This window comes from Grus americana, chromosome Z (genome assembly GCF_028858705.1).
Source record: "Grus americana isolate bGruAme1 chromosome Z, bGruAme1.mat, whole genome shotgun sequence".
NCBI lineage: Eukaryota > Metazoa > Chordata > Aves > Gruiformes > Gruidae > Grus > Grus americana.
Genome location: NC_072891.1, coordinates 32,600,865 through 32,621,292, shown reverse-complemented (window position 1 = coordinate 32,621,292; position 20,428 = coordinate 32,600,865). Strand labels below are relative to the sequence as shown.

Here is a 20,428-nt window from a genome sequence, read left to right as displayed (position 1 = left end):
GAAATCAAAATCTCAATTGCTTTTTGGAAATGCAATAAACTACACATTCTTCTCCCTGATGGTTTTTATCATTAATAATGTAATCTCACAAACTAAATATCAGAAGGTGTAAACAAGTTGTTAGAACAGATTCTTGAGAGCTATTCTTCCCATTACAGCAGGATTTTTCTATTCAGCAAGGAATTTTTACAAGTTATCTCTGAGAGACAGATAAGGATATATGGAATTCCCTCTCCCATATCTTTTATTAAATACATATTTCTTATTTAATTAAAAGACTTTGCAAGATTACTTTTGATTCATTTGGTCAAATGGCAAAGACTAATTAGAACAACCAAGGTTCAGAAGCCCATTAGAAAATAATGATTTTCAGCAGCAAAAGTAATAAGTAACTCAAGTAACAAACATGAACTGAATTTTAAGACATTAGCTCCTCAAGGTCAAAAGAAGTAGTTCAAGAGGTTCCAACTCTCTAATTAAAAAAAACCAACAAACAACCCCACAAAAACCAAACCAACCAACCCCCCCCCCAAAAAAAACAGAAAAGCAAACCAGAAAAAACAAGTATCAGAGAAAGTACTTACTACAATGTCTTCAGGAAAAGTATCCAGACTGAAAGAGCCATCATCAAACACGACTTCATAGAAAAGTTGAGATGTCACTCCTATGACTCTGCAACTATAGTATCGTGTATTCTTATGCTTCGTGATGACAGTCTGCCCAACTGTAATGGCCTTCTCACATGCTTTAGCTCTCTTGAAAAAATGGAAGAATTTAAAGTAAAAAGTAATTTTAAAATACCAGCTTACTCATCAGATATTTATCAGTCTCATAACAGAATTGGTAACTGTTCACCACTCAACATAAAAACTTCAAATGCAAAATCATTCCTTCCAATCATGATCACACAAATTTGTTTTATATACAAAGTTTCTGCATTTTATGAGAAAACAAATGGCATCTGAAGAATAACAAATCACAGCACTCAAAAAATGTTTTTGCAACTGATGCTTTCTAACTATTCTGTATTAGATCAATAACACATCATTAGCAGTATTTGTAAATTTTATTTGTAGAATAATTTGTAGAATTTGCTTGAAGAGGTAAGATATGATGAACTCAGACTATGGTCTTGCATTGTGTTAAATGATAGGACTTTTAAGTACTGGATTTCAGTATGATTCTATATAACAGCTTAATATTTTGCTGAATGGGATGCAATAACTAAATGCATAACAAGTTCTTGGCAGACCTGTGTACAGCAGTGTATCTGAGTAACTTCTTACCCCATACTGTGCAGAACTTTTGCTTTTAAACTTCAGACAACATTGATTAGTCTTCATCAGTTATTTATTTAGTAAATCAGTAACAATAATTTTTTTCATTTCTCACTTTTCATAGACTCATAGAATCATAGAATGGTTTGGGTTGGAAGGGACCTTAAAGATCATCTAGTTCCATCCCCCCTGCCATGGGCAGGGATATTATTCCACTAGACCAGGTTGCCCAAAGCCCCATCCAACCTGGCCTTGAACTCTTCCAGGGATGGGGCAGCCACAGCTTCTCTGGGCAAGATTCCCCAGAGCTAGTTATGTCAATCAGAAGAGTAGAAGGGTTGTTAAACTATGCAAAATTTCTACATCAATAACTGCTTGATGGATTCTATAAATAAAAAAAACAAATGGAACTTCTAAGTGAGCAAATGCTCAGAAGCTCACATGATGCAGACAGCTGTTAAATATCAGCTCCCAATTAATGTATCTCCATAAACCTTCCACTTAAAAAGAAACCTTCTCCACCAGGAAAAATAAAATCAAGATTTTCTCATCCTAATAACACATGGAAGGCACTTTTTCTTATGATCCTGATGTCTATTCATTACCTCACAAAGTCCATTTGTTTACACAAAAGTGAGTTGTTATGACTTTGGATATATCAAGCTGTATCAATTAAACTTTTCTTATAATGGAAGATGCTACTACAAGGGGCAACTACACTGGTGTATACTAAGCATGCAAGATTTTATTAGAAATGTTTATATAAACAGCATGAAAATACTTTATTACATATACTAAAGTAATTACTTTCCTAGCACTGCTTTTCAAACCTGCAAAAGCAGTGAATTCTTCAATCAATCAATATAATAATCTTAAAAAGTGCCTATGAAAATCTGGAAAATGCTACAGCTGTAGAATTTTTAGCACTAATATCAAAGAGAAAACCAGGGACAGCATCGGACTGTTAGACTCCAAGCATTAATTATAATGTCCATGCTTTTGAGGAAGAGTAAAAACTCACCCTAAACTTGAACACTTCTGGTTTTGCACACACTGTAGTCACTATCGTGCCTCTTTCTTGGACCAATTTCTGGGATTTAAAATTTTTAAATCTCTCTGCTCCTGCAAACTAAGGGCAAACCAAGTACAAATATTCTGTACCATTTCTGGAGACAGTGCACTAAATCTCTGTCTGTCAGAGCTCTGCTTGACATACGCATTTGGAGGATTTAGTTGAGGTCACCTCAGATAGTAAAACCCAATGAAGTTTCTAAAGCATTTTCAAGTTTACCTAGAAATAATGTTCTGAGCATACTCACAATTTAACCATTTACATGTACAACAAAATAGTTTCTTCCACATTTTACCTTTCTATAGTACAGACAAGTAGCAGAATTAACTACATAAATAACAATTTACTGGTATTATCACAAGAGTGGTAACATGTCAGTTAGCACTTTTTATCCAATCTTAAAACATATGTAAACATAAATGTTAACTTACCTTTCAATTCTTCACTTTAGTCTATTCACTTATTTGGGGGGGGTGGGGGGTGGAATGAGACGTAAACTGGAAAGTATTAATTGATTTACTTACATGAGATGATAGAACAAGTTTGATATTATAGTACAGAAGCCCAAGGAGAAATACCTCTATTAAAAGGTTTGAATGTTTTTATAGCCTGAAGATGGAACTCTTCAGAGAAGATGGAAGGCAAAATACAATATTTCAAGAGACAATACAGGCTTATCTAATGATACAATTTTCAGAGAAGAAATGCCATTGCTCATTAGGACAAATAATAAAAACCAGAAATGCATCCTAGCTGAAGGAGAAGATTATTTTTTAGTATGTTATCTTGGTAGGATTCTTGATTTATTTCTCAGTAAAAATATTGACAAGCACGCTCCGTAATTGATTGCATGTCCCAGAAAACATTTCCTGTCAGAAAATCTTAAAAATTTATCGATGTTAGGAATGTCATTTTTGATCAGAAAGGACAGTTGTTATGTAAGGAGTCTATCAGATTAAAGAAACAGTTGTGGTAGTTACCAGATTATTGAGAAAGCTGTGGTTTAAAAAGCATGATTTTCTTTAACAGTACCTAAGCCAATGATGAACTAAGATAGTGGTAGAAATACAGAAAACAACCAGATACAAAGGAAAAAAACTGTTAACCTCCCCTTCTGTGTGCAAACTTCAAAAAGATAAGAGAGAAAATTACTTTCTCCTTCATTTTCTGTATGGCAGGACACAAAAATCATGTTAAATAAAATATATAAACTATATTTATATGAAATCATAATAACTATTATGATATAGGCATCTGATGTACACCTAATATCTAGAAACCTTCTCAGACTACAATTTTTTTAATGGAAGATCTTCAAAATTTTGAGACTTATTTGATACAGGAACATAACTCTCATTTCATCATTTTAAGCATACTCCTCAGAACTGCAATTTAGGCATAGAAATGATGCATGACATTTAAAAAATATGCCGGCTCATGATTTTTGAATAGTATGTCCTTCCTGAGGCATGCCTTAGTCTCTCTGGAATGTTATGGGGCTGGTAGTAGTTAGCAGACATTGGCAAACAAGGACATTGCATTAATCAGGTATTCAACAGAAAAAGCATCTACGGTTTCTATTTGACAGCACCACTTCATTCCTTGTGTGCCACAGAGGTAAGAACTGGCCGATAACAGCAGAAGATAATTTGAAATAGCTCAAAACCAGTATGGTTTTGCAACTCCTATCCAGTGGATTTTTGCAACCCTTATCTGGCCCCTCTGAAGACAGTCTTTCAAAATGCATGTAACTGGGGCTGCCTAGATGGCCTTTCTGATCCCACTTTCCAAATCAAATATCACCTTTGGGTATGTTTGCCTCCACCTAGCTTTCTCTGACCCTCAGTGCTGTCTTTGCAAATCTTGTATGGATCCCTTGGAGATTTTTTTCCTGTTAGTGTTGTTGCAAACAACTTCTTCTTCTCATTTCCTTGTGTATGAAAGAGTTCTTTTAATCAAGACAAAAAACATCTGCAGCACCTGTTCTCAACTGTACTTCCAAGTGTTCTTGCAGTTTGATGACAAAAAGGTGTGAGGGATATGTTTCATGCCCAGAGACAAGCACAGTCAATGAGTAAAAATGAAAAAAACATGACCTACTGTCTGTTAAGCAGTAAATCACAGAGCCTTCCTTGCATATTGACATTCCAATTTACATAACACAATAATATAGGCCATGACGGGAATAATCAAAACCATTCTTTATGAAACAACTTTACTGCTAGCTAATTTTCGTGTTATTTCTAAACCTCTACCTTGAGCAAATACAAGAGGCATACTTAGTTTTGAGTCCATAGACTCAAAACAAGAACATATTTTTTAAAAGTCATATCAACATTTAAAAACTCCACTTCTTAGTATTTGTATATTTACTTCATTTGGCAGCACTATATGGATACAAACATTATGCTTTCTTTTTGATTGTCTTTGTGATGATTTTTCACCAGAAGACCCACCAGTGTTTTCCATGGCTGACATTAAAATAGTACTCTAGGAAAAAATCCTGAAGACAATACAGAATCCGATCCATAGTGTAATAGACTTGTGAAAGTATATTGATAAATAATTTGGACACAATTTGCTTGAAATCACAGCCACAAATAATTTCGATGTATACTCCCACCTCATCATTGCAATAAGCCCTTGCCTGAGGTGAAGAGATACACTAATACCAGTAATAATACATATTTATTGGTACGTCGGTAGGTTTTTTTGCTGAGCACCCTCACTGATTTACATATTACAATACCACTATAGATATATGTCACAATTTTTCCTAGTGCCCACAAGCCACCCTTTGGTTATTGAGTTTTGTGTTGTTTGTTGGGTTTTTTTTAAACTGGAAGAAAGTAGCAATCACAAGTATTCACTGAGCTATTAGGCACAATATCTAGAGGCTATACTAGCAAAAAAATCAGACAATTTTAATTTTGTTTCCATGGAATGAGGAGAAATCACAGTGTCCTTGCTTTATGTACAATGTATTCAACTGTTAAAATACCAGAAGAGATTATTTTTTCTTGGTGACAAGACAAACTATTTGATTGCTGTAAAAATTTTCAAAGTGAGTATAATATTTCAGTCTGCATGGTTCCTGTGTTCTGCTTTCAAGCAAGAAAGATAAAACAACAAACAAAAAAAAGTTCATTAGAAGGAAGGTACATTGCTATGCCTAATGGTGAAGAGCAATGTAATTTCTGCATGAAGGAATAGCTAATAGCTAAGAAAAGCATAACAAGAAAACCAATGGTGAAAAAACTTCCAAAGGCTTAAAGATGTGATTAGATTAATTATCCAAAAGACAGAGTATAAAACCAAGCATATACAAACATATGGCAATCTCCTTTGTCTCAGGAGTAAGTTAAGAATTTCACAGAAAAAGATTCTTTAACAAAATAGCTGATCTTTCCAAGTTTTGGCCCAATGAAAAACACAAAAGCATAATTTTTCTTTCTCTTCTGCAAAATTGATTTTGATTTGAGCCACATGAAACACGTTAATAATACAGATTTTTTTCCTAACAGGTTGGTGCTGAGTTTCAGAAAAAGACATGATAGTCTCATTCCAAGCTAGTTTGAACATCCTTCCCACAATCTCTGAAATAGTAGCCACACAAAATCCTCTTTCTCCATAGTTGGTGGATTATTTTTTTTCTTTGACACTATCTAATAAAGGTCAAGAAAATCACTAAGAAAAAACTTGATTTTATGGGATTCCATGTCACTCTGTTACTACTGTGTTTTTTTCAGACAAGCATATGTTTTGCTTCTTACCATTCAAAATAAGAGCTATTTAATAACTCCTTTTCTGTTCCAGAGAAAGCATACACTAAGACAGTTAAGTGCTAAAGTCTGCACTTTTTTATATTAGATTGAAAGTGCAAATTCTCCTTAAACAACCTACCTGGTTTTCATTAATATTTTGTAGGTATTTCTATAAATAACTAACATGAACACAGAAATACCAGAAAAAAGTCTGTTTAGGACAGCTATACCACTATATTAAGTGCAGTATAAATATAAAAGAAATAATCCGAAACTGCAGCACATTTACCATTTAGTATCATAAAAGAGAATAAGGTGAAGAAAATCGCATGTATTCTTTAACAGTATAAGGGGACTCCAGCATCAGAGACAGATATACTAAAGGAAGTTGGAAAAACTAAGGGGTTGAGGAAGTGGCCGCAATATAGATATGAAGTAGGAATAGGAGAAAGTATTAGGCAGAAAGTCCTATTTGATCAGGGAATGATTTCCCAGCTACTGAAACCAAATCCCAATACCTAAAGACCTGTCCCAAACAAATACTATAAAATATTTGGGAAGAACAGCCCTATTTTTACGGGCCATGATTTTAATCCAGTAATTTTCAATTTATGATAACGTTTTGCAAGAAAGCCAAGAAATGTATCTTAAGTTGTCTGTAAAGATAGAGGTTTAAGTTTGTTTTTCAAACCAAACTCCTTTTCTTGACAAATGTTTGAAGAAACCACATGAATTGTACCAGTTTCACATGTTAATTCATTTAGGAAAATAAAAATCTGTAAAAGGCTTAACAATTCTGAGGAAGTTTTAAACATGGACACACAATTTGTTTCCCTTTTTAAGAACCACCAGCAGATTGAACGCTCAGGACTGACTGATTACTCTAGTTGAGAGGCATTACATTTTACTGCACTTGAAAGAAGATCTTACTGTTCAGCAGTCTTGTCATTAAGACCAAAGATTCACTGATAACCTCTTGAAAGACAGACATATATTATACAGACATTACCTGAGTTTATTTCTTTCACTTCTAAGGTACAAAGATAAAAAGTTTGCAATTTGCAAATTCTCAACTTGATTAACTGACCTAGCTATTTCCTTAATAACACTACTTTAAGTCCTTCTAGTTTGCTAGGAAACAAAATACAGTTTTAAAAGCCCAAGATAAATGGCAAGAGATCTTTCTTAACTGAGATAGTAACAATTCATTTGAATAAAGACATTAAAACCAACAAGACAATAATAACTAATTCTTCATGTGTCTCATCTAAAATTAAAAGTTCATCCTCAGCACAGACTAGAAATAAAAAGGCGTAGAATAACATGAATTTTCATGACATAGCAGTGTTACTTTGCCAGATGACAGAATAATTATAATTGAATATTTACAAGACACTGTTTGGCTGCGGAACAAAGAACTTACATATACACCATATCCTTTATCTCACAGTATCTGTGAGTATTTGCAAGATACTGTGATCTGGGTATTTGTAATACACTCCAGGTTAACAAAACAGAAAAATGAAGACTTGTTCTGGCTGTCAAAACAATACATTCAACAACGACTCTAATACAAAAATGTGTTAGGTCTATCAAGTATCATTTCTCCCAGGTAACAGCATAAGAAAAAATCCTCAAGATCTAATAGTTTGCTATGTACGGAAATATGATAGATGGAGCTATTATAATACATGGTGTAGATCCTTTCTTCCATTTTCTCTGGAAATATACTTTAATTCTGCAATTCTGTTTTTTAACAAATAAGGAAATAAATTCCTTACCACGTTTTGGTTGATCTTGTGCCTGAAACACGTGATGTAGACAACATATGGCCAGTCATCAGGTTCCATCAGCACTCCTGCAGCATGGGCACAGGTAACATGGAAGGAGGCTGGGCAGCGACCATAAGAACACTGAATGCAGGCACCAGAGATTTTCTTAATTCTCTGTCTGCAGAAGATACATTTCTGTAAAAGCAAAATAAACAGAAGATTTACCATACTACCCCAACTTCAGTGACTTCTGCATGTATCTCAAGGACTGAAAAGTTGTTTGTGCTTCACTGATTACATTTTATACCTTGCAATATGCATGGCAAAAGAACTAGCATTTATGAATTACAAGGTAACTTATTAATATGATAATTAATAGATGATAGCATTTTTGCCTTTTTTACATTAATGTGAAGATGATCTGTTCTGGTGCTATAGTAAAAAACCTGATATATAGATAGCTATTTAAAAGTTTAATTTCAAATTCCATACACACGTTTTCAAATTCCTCTAAAAGATGAACCTGCTCCTCCTAAAACAGGTAAATTGAAAAACCTATACCTAATTCTGTAAAAAGTGACAGCAAGACACAAAGAGAATAGGCCCACAGAAACACAGGGCTAGATAGAACTATCATGTACCATTTAACCTAGCCCCCTACTTTGAAGCTGGTCTTTGGGAGATGGTTAATCTAACATGTCTATGAAACAGTTTCTATAGTATCCTCAGATAACCTGTTATAAAGGATAAATCTCCTCAAAGTTAGAAATGTTTTCTTTATCTCAAGCCTTTGCATAATTCCACAGCTGAAGGCTGTTCCTAAGCCCCTTTTCATTTTTTTCTAGTCTGGTTTTCACTGGTTGTGTATTTAATATAATGGTGATTGAGTATGCTGCATTTCCCCATGTCATGTCAACAGACTTACCATTGCCAAGACATTCCACTTTTTTTTTTCCTTTTGCTAAAATGGAGACCACATCACTATTTTGTAAATGACATGAGTAAGTGGCCCACATGAAAAAAATGAAGGGACATAAGCTAGGTTAACTAAGTCTGGGAAATAAGTTCCACCATGCTAAAAAAGACAAAGTACAAGATGACCAGTATCATGCCACCAGAAGTTATTAACGAACACACTAGATAGAATCATTACTTTAGTAACTTCTATGGACAACTGTGTTATATCACATATGGGAAATACCCTCTGATAACTCTCATCACGGCTAACAAAACTGCAAATGTTACTGATGATCACAAAATGATCTCAGCTTATTCTAAAATACAGATATTTTATTTAATGACACAAAACAGTGAATTCAATAATTTGAAAACATACTGCTGGAATAGTGATTACTTCCATTTGTTCTAAATTTGCTAGTCACTGATTTGTTAAACACCGTCTTGTCTGCCTATGCTGGGAACACAAGAATAACTTTGATTTGTTTTTACTGCATGGTTAATAATTCAAAGTATTTCAGATTAACTCACATCAAATTGTTCTTCCCAGGTTACCAGAGAATTTTGTTCTACTGTTTATTAATTCCCATATTCTGAAGAAAATCTGCAGAAATTTTATTGTATAATTCAGCACTTACATAGTTTCAATGGCTTCTGACACTCGGTTTGTGACTGAAAGAATGCTTTTTGCAGGCACTAGCCCTGTCAAGCGCATTGGTCATGCAGGGTTCTAGCTCACACATCATTCTGAATGTGAAAAACTCTTCAAGTTCTGCCTCAATATCCACACTCTGAAAGCCAACAACCTGCATGGCTTTGCACAAGTAGCATCTGGAACTTAAAAATTTTACCTATCGTTCACTAAAAGGACCAGAACTCAGCTCAGTCTGCTGTAGCAGCATCAGGTCTGAAAGACTAGTAAGAGGTAAAGATGATTTTGCCATCAAAAGAAATGTTCCAGAGACTTCACTGATATGCTGATATCTCATTGTGCATTTGTATTCACGTGCATGAAGCCATTTTCAGATAAGTAACTGTTTCTTGAGGGCGCTTAAGGATTTTTTTTATATATATACATATTCAGAACGCAGTAACATGGGAATTCCAGAAAGAAAATACAATTGAAATCTATTGCATGTAATGTCTAGACACTGAGTTCATGCAAATACACAGCTCCTTCTGAATGCTTTTTCACACAGATATACACACAAATTCATGAGTTTGCCTAACAGAAGAAGAAATGCTGAAGTAATAACATGTATTGGTATTTAAAAAACAAAACAAAACAAATAAAAAAAACCTGGCTACGTGGTCTGACTGAAACATTCCAAAAATGCAGTTCAAACAAAATGCAGAGAATGGGGAAAAGGGATAAAAATAGTAAAGTGCAGCTAAACTAGCAGTAACTTAAGGAAGTATGTTACAGCAGGAAATGCCGACCCCCTTAAATTATTTGCTGCATTTGTGCAAGGCAAATATTACAATGTGGCTGTCGGTTTTTTCAGCATTTGGGAGATGTAGAAATCTAAAACTTTACAATACATGAGTAATGCTACAGAAAAAGATACACTTACAACTATATGTACATACATATAAGTACAATTGTATTTGTATTTTAGTATTTTAAGTCTTACCACCTTTCAGAAGTAGAGAAGCTGAGGAAAATAAAAGCAATATGAAGACAGTGAGAGATGCTGTAAGGGAAGCTGGAAGTGCAGTCAGGAAGACTGAAAATGTAACACATTAAATGAGTTGGCCAAATCCAAAGAAATTAGAGCCAAACTTCATTGCTCTCTGTAAAAGAGATCAACTTACCTGTTCTCTTCCAGACAGCAAGTTTAGGTTAACTTAATAAGACTGTATTAGACAAACTGACATATTATAAGAAAAGTTATTTCTCACAGTACTTTTCATAGTTGCAATTTGAAAGTACTGAAAAAATTACTATAAAAAAAAGCCATCAAATTACTATTGACTATATTCTGTTTTCCACCCTGCTGGTGTAAAATTACTGTAATACTGATGAAAAGTGAAATTACTTCAGATTTACTCTTATATAAAAGGAATACTGCTTGACCATATGTAATTGTGTGAATGCAGACTTCAAATCACATGAAGAAAGAGTAATTCCTGTGTTTTAACCATGAGATGAATCCATCTCATTGCCAAATACAAGGAAGGTAGTTGTTACATCAGTTAACTCCAAACATACATTAATCTTTTATGCTACACTCTTCAGGTATCAAAAAGATTAAGATCATGCAGATGAACAAGGGAAAAAACAAGTTACTGTACATGCAGGGAAAAAAAAAATCCTATTTCTTCCTATGCTTATGGAATTCCAGAAAAAAATCTGAAAATCAGTCATCTTTCAGAAAGCACAAAAAGAATCATAATGAAATATGTTTCCTATTATTTGTAAGATGCTGTATCTTTTGTACACATACGACACTGAAACGATGATGCAGATGTATCGCAGCTTTACAATGAGTCTCAAACTTTGACATAAATTTTGAAAAGTATACATATGTACAAATAAAAGTCTGGTGTACAAGCAAATTCACATTGCATAACTGTATTAGGCAGCATGGCCCCATTTAGAGATAGGAGAAAAAGCTCCTTCATCTTTGAAAATGTAAGTCAAACAGATAATCTACCATTTCTGATTAATGCAATCAGAATACACAGAATAAAAGTAGAACAAACTATAAAAACCTGCTTTGCATAAACTTTTGGAACCTCAGCTGAGCTACATACCAAGCTGTATATTAGCTGTAAGTAGTAAACTGAACTGTGCTGTGTCTGACCCATACTGGGAATTCTTTCCTCCCTAGTTTCTAACTAATAATGTATTTCTCATATTCTCACTTGGGGCTTTACAGCATACAAATTTAAATGATTTTTTTCTCCTTTTTTTCCCATGTTAATATTATTTTTTATAGTATGGTGACATAGAATCATAGAATTGTTTAGGTTGGAAAAGACCCTTAAGATCATCAAGTCCAACTGTTAAGAGCACTGCCAAGTCCAACCCCTAAACCATGTCCCTAAGCACCACGTCTACACATCTTTTAAATACTTCCAGGGATGGTGACTCAACCACTTCCCTGGGCAGCCTGTTCCAATGCTTGACCACTGTTTTGGTAAAGAAATGTTTCCTAATATCCAATCTAAACCTCCCCTGGCACAACCTGAGGACATTTCCTCTTGTTCTATTGCTTGTTACTTGGGAGACAAGACCAACACCCACCTGGCTACAACCTCCTTTCAGGTAGTTGTAGAGAGTGATAAGGTCTCCCCTCAGCCTCCTCTTCTCCAGGCTGAACAACCCCAGTTCCCTCAGCTGCTCCTCGTAAGACCTGTGCTCTAGACCCTTCACCAGCTTTGTCACCCTTTGGACACACTCCAGCACCTCAATGTCCTTCTTGTAGTGAGGGGCCCAAAACTGAACACAGTGCTCAAGGTGCGGCCTCACCAGTGCCGAGTACAGGGGGATGATCACTTCCCTACTCCTGCTGGCCACACTAGTTCTGATACAAAGAAATATTATCTGATATATGAAAAAAAAAAGGTGATATAAATGCTTTAGTTTAAAAAAAAAAAAAAAATCACTGAAAGTGACCAAAGGAAAAACACCTCAAAATTATGAAAGAAGAGAAGGAATCACTTGTTGTGAAGACTGAGGTTTCACTCTCCCTCCCATCCTTGCCTGAAGTCTGACTTTTTTATGTTTGTAAAATGAAGGAATTGTACAGAATGGAACCAATCCTGAAGCACTCCTACAGAGGATAGAATCTAAACACCTCTGTGTCTGGGCAAACTTTGTATTTAGGTATGTAAGCTTGCTACTTGTGAAATTAACAAGCTTGACACACTACGAAAACATTTACTGAAATACTGTCATGCTAATTCAATGCTCAACTGAGAATTTTTCAGTAGCCTGAAACTATATCTGTTCCTACCAGCTAAAGCAAATTCAACATCCTGGATAGCTAGGAAGAATGTCATTTTCACTAATGCTTGCTAGATATTAGTGTAAAGCAGAGACAATGGGGGAAGTAGCTGAGGATCAATCTTAATCAGATATTCAAATGCAAAATGAATTGGAGAATAAATAAAATAGTTTATATAACTGGAGATTAAGAATATAGGACAGAACAATACTGCAATTTTCTAGGTGGTGAAATGACCTCTTTTTGCCACCAAAATGAAAAAATTTCTGCTGCAAATGGATTTCATAATCATAGAATAGCTCTTTAATATTAACAGGTTGCAAATATATATATAAACAGAATGGATTTTAAAGAACAAATCTGAGGAAACTGGATGCCAGTGTTTTGCAGAAGAAAGCCTACTAATAGCTTTCACAATAATTTTTATGCATCTTTTATATAAAGAATTTGACATTGTTTCCCTCAAAAAGAGCAATATTTACAAAACAAAATTCCAGTCCCTAACAGGATCATGAATTAAACACAGTTACACTGCTTTCTGACGCAAGGATTTATGAAAATAAGCACAAGCTGAGGTTGCGGCAGAAAGCCGGCTGGATTTTAGGAAATAATGTGGAGTATTGATTTCTCCCAAAAGTATTTCTATGCCTTGGCAAGAAGAATGACTTATGTGAAGAAGCTTACTAGAATAAGGCATTAAATTCTACAGAAAGAAGCTATTTCAAGAGAGCGTCTAAAAATTATTAAATTTCCAAATACTACTAAAAATCAACTCATAAGAGTTGTTCTTCTATGGCTGCAGATGGTTACTAACTACTAGTCAGTAACTGAATTGTATATTCTTATTCTCTTTTATATATTTGCCATTTTTGGCCTTCTAGGTATAATTGGAAATAAACACTAAGAAAGAGACATCACTGCAATGTTTAGGAAATTAAATAAAAATAATGGGTAATTTTTTTTTCCTGTAAGATCTACTTTAGCACCTCTGCATTTCCTAGTGAATCTGCTTTGTTTAAGAATTTATATTACCAGAAAAGCAATACTGTATTTGTATATGATCACACTCTAGATATGAAATGTTGGTCCTACTGTAACCAACAGTAAAATACCTACAGATTCTAATAGAGCAAAGATTTCACAGAGAATATTGACAGAAGTCGCTTCACCAGCTTAACAATTGTAACTTGAGACAAACAGTATAAAATGCACAATGAAACTAATTTTTTTTCTCCAGTCCAAAGCCATTACATGGATTAGAAGTAAGAAAAGATTACATTCTAGTCATACTGCAAGGGTTGGTAGCAAGGTACTGGCACAAAGATTTGTTAACAATGCACACCGCAATCAGAAGATGCATACTATGAAGACATTTGACACATTATCTGCAGATCAGTGAGCGCATGTTGTCTGCACAACCATCTTTCAGAATACAAAGTCAGCACTTAATTTTGGCAGAAAGCATAGCATGTTTCTATGGAAACAAGCTCATTACTGTTTTTCATTTTATGTTTGCTTTTATTCCTGATTAATCTAAGCCAAGCTGAGTATTTCAGCTATGAAACTGACAAAGCTTAGAATCAGAACATGTGAAGAAAGAGAGTTTCTTAGGACCATCTATTCCACTTCATTGTTCAGCATGTTTAGACAATTATATAAAATTAGCCAAGAATGTTGTTAGATAAAGTATCAAGAGACAATTTTGCATCCCTCTGGTATTTCAAACATAACAACCAGTACCTCAGGGGGGCGAGGGGAGAAGCCCAATGCTTGTAGAAAATGATTTGTGATTTCCAACTACTCAGTAAGTCTGCCTATACCATGGGGCTACGGCAAATTAAAGATGGCAGACATTATCTAGATGTAGATGAAATTCTGTCAGTCATATATTCCAACAACGAAGTAAACAGAACACTTATGCATCAGTAGCAATTAGGAACTGTAATCATATTTTCTAATAACTCTGAAATACTGTAGAGTTTTGAGTCTACTCTCAATGAATGAACTTGCAAGTCGTGTTGTTTCATTTTGAATTGAACATGAAAAGATCTTGAAATGGCACCAAATATACATATTGGTTTAATATACAATTTTAAGAGCTGATAAAATATTGTTGGGACTTACCAAAATTATGTATAAATACAGCATACAACTACTATTTCAGTGAAACTGCTAAGGTACCAATAGCTTTTTACTGCGTAAGAAAGGAAAGACAAACATACAGTGTAGAGTTAAAAAAAATCTTAGCCCTTCTGAAGCACAGATTGCATGATGGTAATGAAAGACTCCTTATGCTGCAGGTTAAAAAACAACGAAAGAAAACGAAACACTTTCTTATTTTAGAAAGTGCCTGAAAAGTTTTATGTTCCTGTGACACACTATATAATCTCCTTAGCTGGTAAAAGGTGAGTGTTGTGAGGCCAAAAGAAAAAAATAAAACACCTTGCCAGAGCTGAGTGTTGCCCGCACGGTGGTACTCACCACCACAATACCTATGACTATGCCATATCTAGGGAAGTAAATTGCTGTGTATTTATTTTCAGTATTCTTGATGTCCTCAATATTTGTCATTAGATTTCATCACCAAGCACTGTAGTGAAGTCCCTACTCTTTTCTCAGGCTACCGCAGTACCATTATTGTTCTATGCTGTCAGAGATACCCACAAAGTACTTCAGAGGTCTGTAATCCTACCCTAGAGATCTACTGATAAAATACCATATACTCATATCTCTACTATCTCCTCAAAGTCTTATTATCAATAAATACTAAAAGGAAAATATTCAATCACCAACATCTCCTTTAAAAGGAAGAATCATGATGTATATAATGAATATGCTGCTAGCACATAGTCATTGAACACAAGAATACCCCCCCACTTCCCTCCAGATACAGACACAACAGGTGACACTGAGAATTTCGTCATCCTAACTCTTCTTTTGCCCACTTCAAATCTACCTCATTTATGAAATATTAATATGTGGCTGTAAGCCTTCACTTTATAAGGAGACTCGCATGATTTTAGCTTAACTCTAGTTTTTATGTATTCAAATATACTTTTTCAAATGTGTTTCTATTACAGGACAAAACAAAATCTTTTTGCCAGACAATGCTTCTTCCTCTGTAGCTTTGAAATGTTACATATCTTTTGTGGTTTTCCCCCTATAATTTTCACCTTTTAGTTTCTACACTGCACCATATAAACAACTAAACACACAGCCTTAAAAACTGTAATTTTGTAGAAGCATCATGCCTGTATTCAGTGAATGTTTCAGGCACTCCTGAAATAAAGAAGAAGAAATGGTTGACACTAGTATTGGAAGAGCAAAATTCCAGGAAGATAAGCATGGGAGGTTGACAAGAATCTCCTTTTCTTTGTTCTCCAGGAAGAAAGCGTATTAAAACTTTGCTTCAGATTTGCATAGACCAGTTTGAATAGATTTGCCATTCATGCCAAGGCTAAAATACCTGACAAGCTGTGAAAGGCCATTTAGGCTGAAAAGGTGATGAGGCATCAGTTCACTGCCTCACTGCTGCAGCCTCCACCAGATACGGTGGTTAGGGCTCCGCATATTACATTGTAACTGGGATGAAATTTAACAAGTCCAAATGCGGTATTCTGCACCCGGGACAGATTAACACTGGACACAAGTATAAACTGGGAGAGGGGTGGCTGGAGAGCAGCCCTGCAGAAAGGGACCTGGGGGTGCTGGTTGACAGGAAGCTCAACATGAGCCAGCAGTGTGCCCTGGCAGCCGAGAGGGCAAACCCCATCCTGGGGGCATCGAACACAGCATCACCAGCCGGTCAAAAGAGGGGAATACCCCGCTGTACTCAGCATTGGTGTGGCCTCACCTGGAGTACTGTCTGCAGTGCTGGGCCCCACCATTTAAGATGGATGCGAAGGTCCTTGAATGTGTCTGGAGGAGGGCAACAAAGCTGGTGAGAGGGCTGGAAGGCATGTCCTGTGAGAAGCAGATAAGGACTTTGGGCTTGCCTAGTTTGGAGAAAAGGAGGCTGAGGGGTGGCCTCATGGCTCTCTGCAGCTTCCTGAGGAGGGGACGTGCAGAGGGAGGTGCTGAGCTCTTCTCCCTGGTGTTCAGTGACAGGATGCATGGGAATGGTTCAAAGCTGCACCAGAGGAGGTTTAGACTGGAAGCATTTCCTGGAGAGGTGGTTGATGTCCCGAGCCTGCCAATGTTTAAGAGGCATTTGGACAGTGCCCTTAACAACACACTTTAACGTCTGGTCAGCCCTGAAGTGGCCAGGCAGTTGGACCAGATGATCATTGTAGGTCCCTTCTAGGTCCCTTCCAACTGAAACACTCTATTTTATTCTACTCTAACTTCACTCTTTCCAGCCGATTCCTATAGGCATTACTGGAAATTAAAGGCAATGGTGATCTTCAGATTCTTTTCTGCACTCCAGTCATCCAGTTATAACCAGATGTTTCTTAACCCAAGTACCTAGTGCAGAGACAAAACAATTGTGCGAAATGAAAGCTAAACAATTTCCATAGAGTCAAAGAAAAAGGGAGGTTGGAAAGGAGCTCCAGAGATCATGTAGTCCAACATCTTGCCAAAGCAGATCTAAATCAGGTTGCACAAGGCTTGTCTAGCTGAGGTTTGAACATCTCCAAGGACAAAGATCGTCCAGCTTTGCTAGGCACCTGTTCAAGGGTTTGACCACCAGCTTTCACAGTAAGAACCCCTTTCTTTACACAATACAAGAATTTACCATGTTCCAATTTGTGGTTTTTGCATCTCAAGCTATCACCATGCACCTCCAGAAAGCGCCTGGCTCCATCTTCCCTTCATTCTCTGACTACTTAGCTATAAATAGCAGTAAGATCTCTGCAAAAAGGTGTCTCTTTCCCAGGCTGAACAGACCCAGTTTCTCTAGTCTCTCTGCACACATCCTGTGCTCCAGTCCTGACCATCTCAGTGGTCTTCCTTTGGACTTGCTCCTGTATGTCAATATCTCTTGTAATGGGAGACCAGGTGCAGCCTTATAAATGCCGAATAAAAGGGAAGGATGGATCAGTTCCCTGGGCCTGCTGGCTACAGTCTTACAAATCAAGCCCAGGATGCACTTGGCCCTCTCTGCTGCAAGGACAGACTGCTGATTTATGTTTAACTTCACCACCACGATCCCCAGGTCCTTTTCTGCAAAGCCAGTCAAGATAAATTCTAGTGGCAGACTTTGCATTATTCAGATTTCAGAAGAGACAGATCCTCAACTAAAACAGAGCATGACTACACAAAGTAGTTAGAGAAGACATCTAGAATTTGCTAACTCTGAAAAAGTCCTGAACAGACAATGAATAGAGAACTTTAAGAGACTGCATGGCCATTTCAGGCTCCGCTCCTTCATGAGTTGTCATTTAATGCAAAGCACTACTCTGAAAAATAATATTGTTATTTATACTTAGTACAAAGAAGATGTTTCTGTATAATTTATTTTATAATAATTGCTTTATAATACTTCATATGAATACACACAGAGAGAATTTAACATTTTAATAAGAGAGCAGTTGAAATTAGAACATCGAGATGCAGCACTGAAAGGATTATATTCTTAGCAATACCCTACAAGCAATCTACTGAAATGAAAAAATGCAAAGTCTATCAAAATAAAGGCACCACTATCTCTTATCTAATAAACTCTCTATCCTGAGAATGGCTAGTTGATATGGTGATACCAACAACCTAAAAAGGTATTTCCGCACACTCCCCCAAAAAACCCACAATTACTAAAGAGACAATCGTATATCATTTAGGACAGACATGTTCAAATGTTTAGAAACAAGAATCTTGTTAAGCTCAAACATTGTGATGACAATACAAGCACACATATCAAAATTTCATCTACCTATTAGCATGACAGTAACATGCTGCTTTGTGTCTTAAAAGATTAGAAAATGGGAATGGACTTCATCACATGCCCTCTGGGCAAGAAGGGGTCACGGCCAATTATGTAGGTGAATGCACTTTGCCTCTGGGAAGGAAAATACTGTGCTTGTGAAGTACACTGAATAAGGATGCAGCTGCTTGTCAAGTTGTTCTCTGTTGAAGGGAAGCTGCTGTGGACAGAATACACTATTAGAAATGAAGGATAAGTAAAATCGTTTAGTGTGGTTATGCCACTGGCCAGGAACCACCTGGCACCCCTACAGTAAATCGAGCAAATGTGAGTCATGCTATTTCCAGGTGCTAACAATAGCATATAAACAACTGAGTAAGTCAAAAATGGAAATAAAGGGCTATTCCAGGGTGGAGGTGGTATGGGGTATTTTTTGTTTGTTCGGGGACTGGCTTTTTGGTTGTTTTTTGTTTGTTTTTTTTTAATTTTAGGAAGAGGTCAAGGCACACAGAATTTAAACATGCTCTGCCTCACAGAAAGTTTGGGGGTTTTTTCAGTTCTAAAAAGCTTGGGGACTGCATAGCTTACAAAGAAAAGATTATTTCTGAAGCTTTCAGCCAAAAGCTAAACTCTATTTTTCAGCAAAGTTGATGTTAACATTATAGCTAACCAGAAAATAGTGTCATTTGAACAAGCAAAAGTGATAAGGCAGTAAAGTTATGACATTCTTTAAGATATATTAAAATGTATTAAGTATAAGAAGTTTAAAAAATTCCACAATCTAAAATGAATCAGTTTGTAGTATCTCAGAAACAGTAAGTTATTTCTAAATGTTTCCTTCATTTCTAAATCCTGTACTAACTTCACTAAGTAAATATTTAGAATAATCTGATCCCCACTGCAGAAGAGGGTGAGCAGTGTCTTGGAGTAGTTAGCTGTTATAAAAATTTGCCAAATCATTGCCCCCTTTAAATTGAAACATATTAGCTATTAATATACTTACTCATTAAAACGGTTGTTGGCAAAAATGCCGAAGCAAAAATTGAAATTATACAATGTTTAAAATGAGTTGGTATTTTCTCCATCTTTTTTTTTTTTTATGTTGCTTTCCCTCAACAGATAAAAAAAATAAAATCACAATATGATGGCTTTATCTTGGGCAGGTAGGCAAATGACCTTTTGCTTAAAAAACCCTCATAAAGTATCATCTTTCTTGCATAAACCCAAAAGTATGTGGATGTCAGCACAGTTGCAAAGCATTCCAAGTTTGCCATGGAAACAACATTCTTATTTCAAAATAATACAACTGCTCACTGTGGACTATTGGCATGAAAGCTCCCAATCCAAGCTCATTGACAGCTTGTGGAGTGGACAGATGAGGCATGGAAAATATTTTAAATTAGTTCATTTATCTTGCTGAGACATGGGAAGAGACTGAGAATTTTTCATGTTTGTAGAAAAAAAGAGGGAGAGAGAGAAAGAGAGGGGGGGATAGAAGAGAAGGGGGAAAAGGCAGGGTGTAAAGACGGGTAAAAAAAGGTGAGGAAAAGAAGAAAACAGGGAAAAGGAGGGTAAAAGTAGGAAAAGGGGGGAAAAGCCAAGAGGGGAAAGAAGGAAAGGGAGGGAAAGGGGAGGAAAGTTTTGAAGAGAGGAAAGACAGCAGCTTACTGTAGAAATTATTACCAGTTAAGCTAAAGTTCACACACAATGAATTTTTTGTTCATTAAAAAACATACACCCCAACACTAGATAAACTAGCAGATGTTTTTAACT

General features: G+C 36.0%; 1 protein-coding gene across 14 annotated transcripts in view; it reads right to left on the bottom strand.

The window, feature by feature from the left end:
• KDM4C (lysine demethylase 4C) overlaps positions 1-20,428 on the bottom strand; it is a 268,964-nt gene that overhangs the window by 23,547 nt on the left and 224,989 nt on the right. For 12 of the 14 annotated variants that reach the window (XM_054809237.1, XM_054809233.1, XM_054809234.1 and 9 more), the window contains 2 exons: positions 7,895-8,080; positions 585-755 (listed from right to left, as the gene is read on the bottom strand). In XM_054809237.1, the coding sequence (XP_054665212.1) occupies positions 585-755; positions 7,895-8,080 (357 nt within the window). Of the gene's footprint in view, positions 1-584; positions 756-2,298; positions 2,407-7,894; positions 8,081-20,428 lie in introns of those variants that run through there. The other 2 variants (XM_054809252.1, XR_008574612.1) reach the window with 2 other exon arrangements.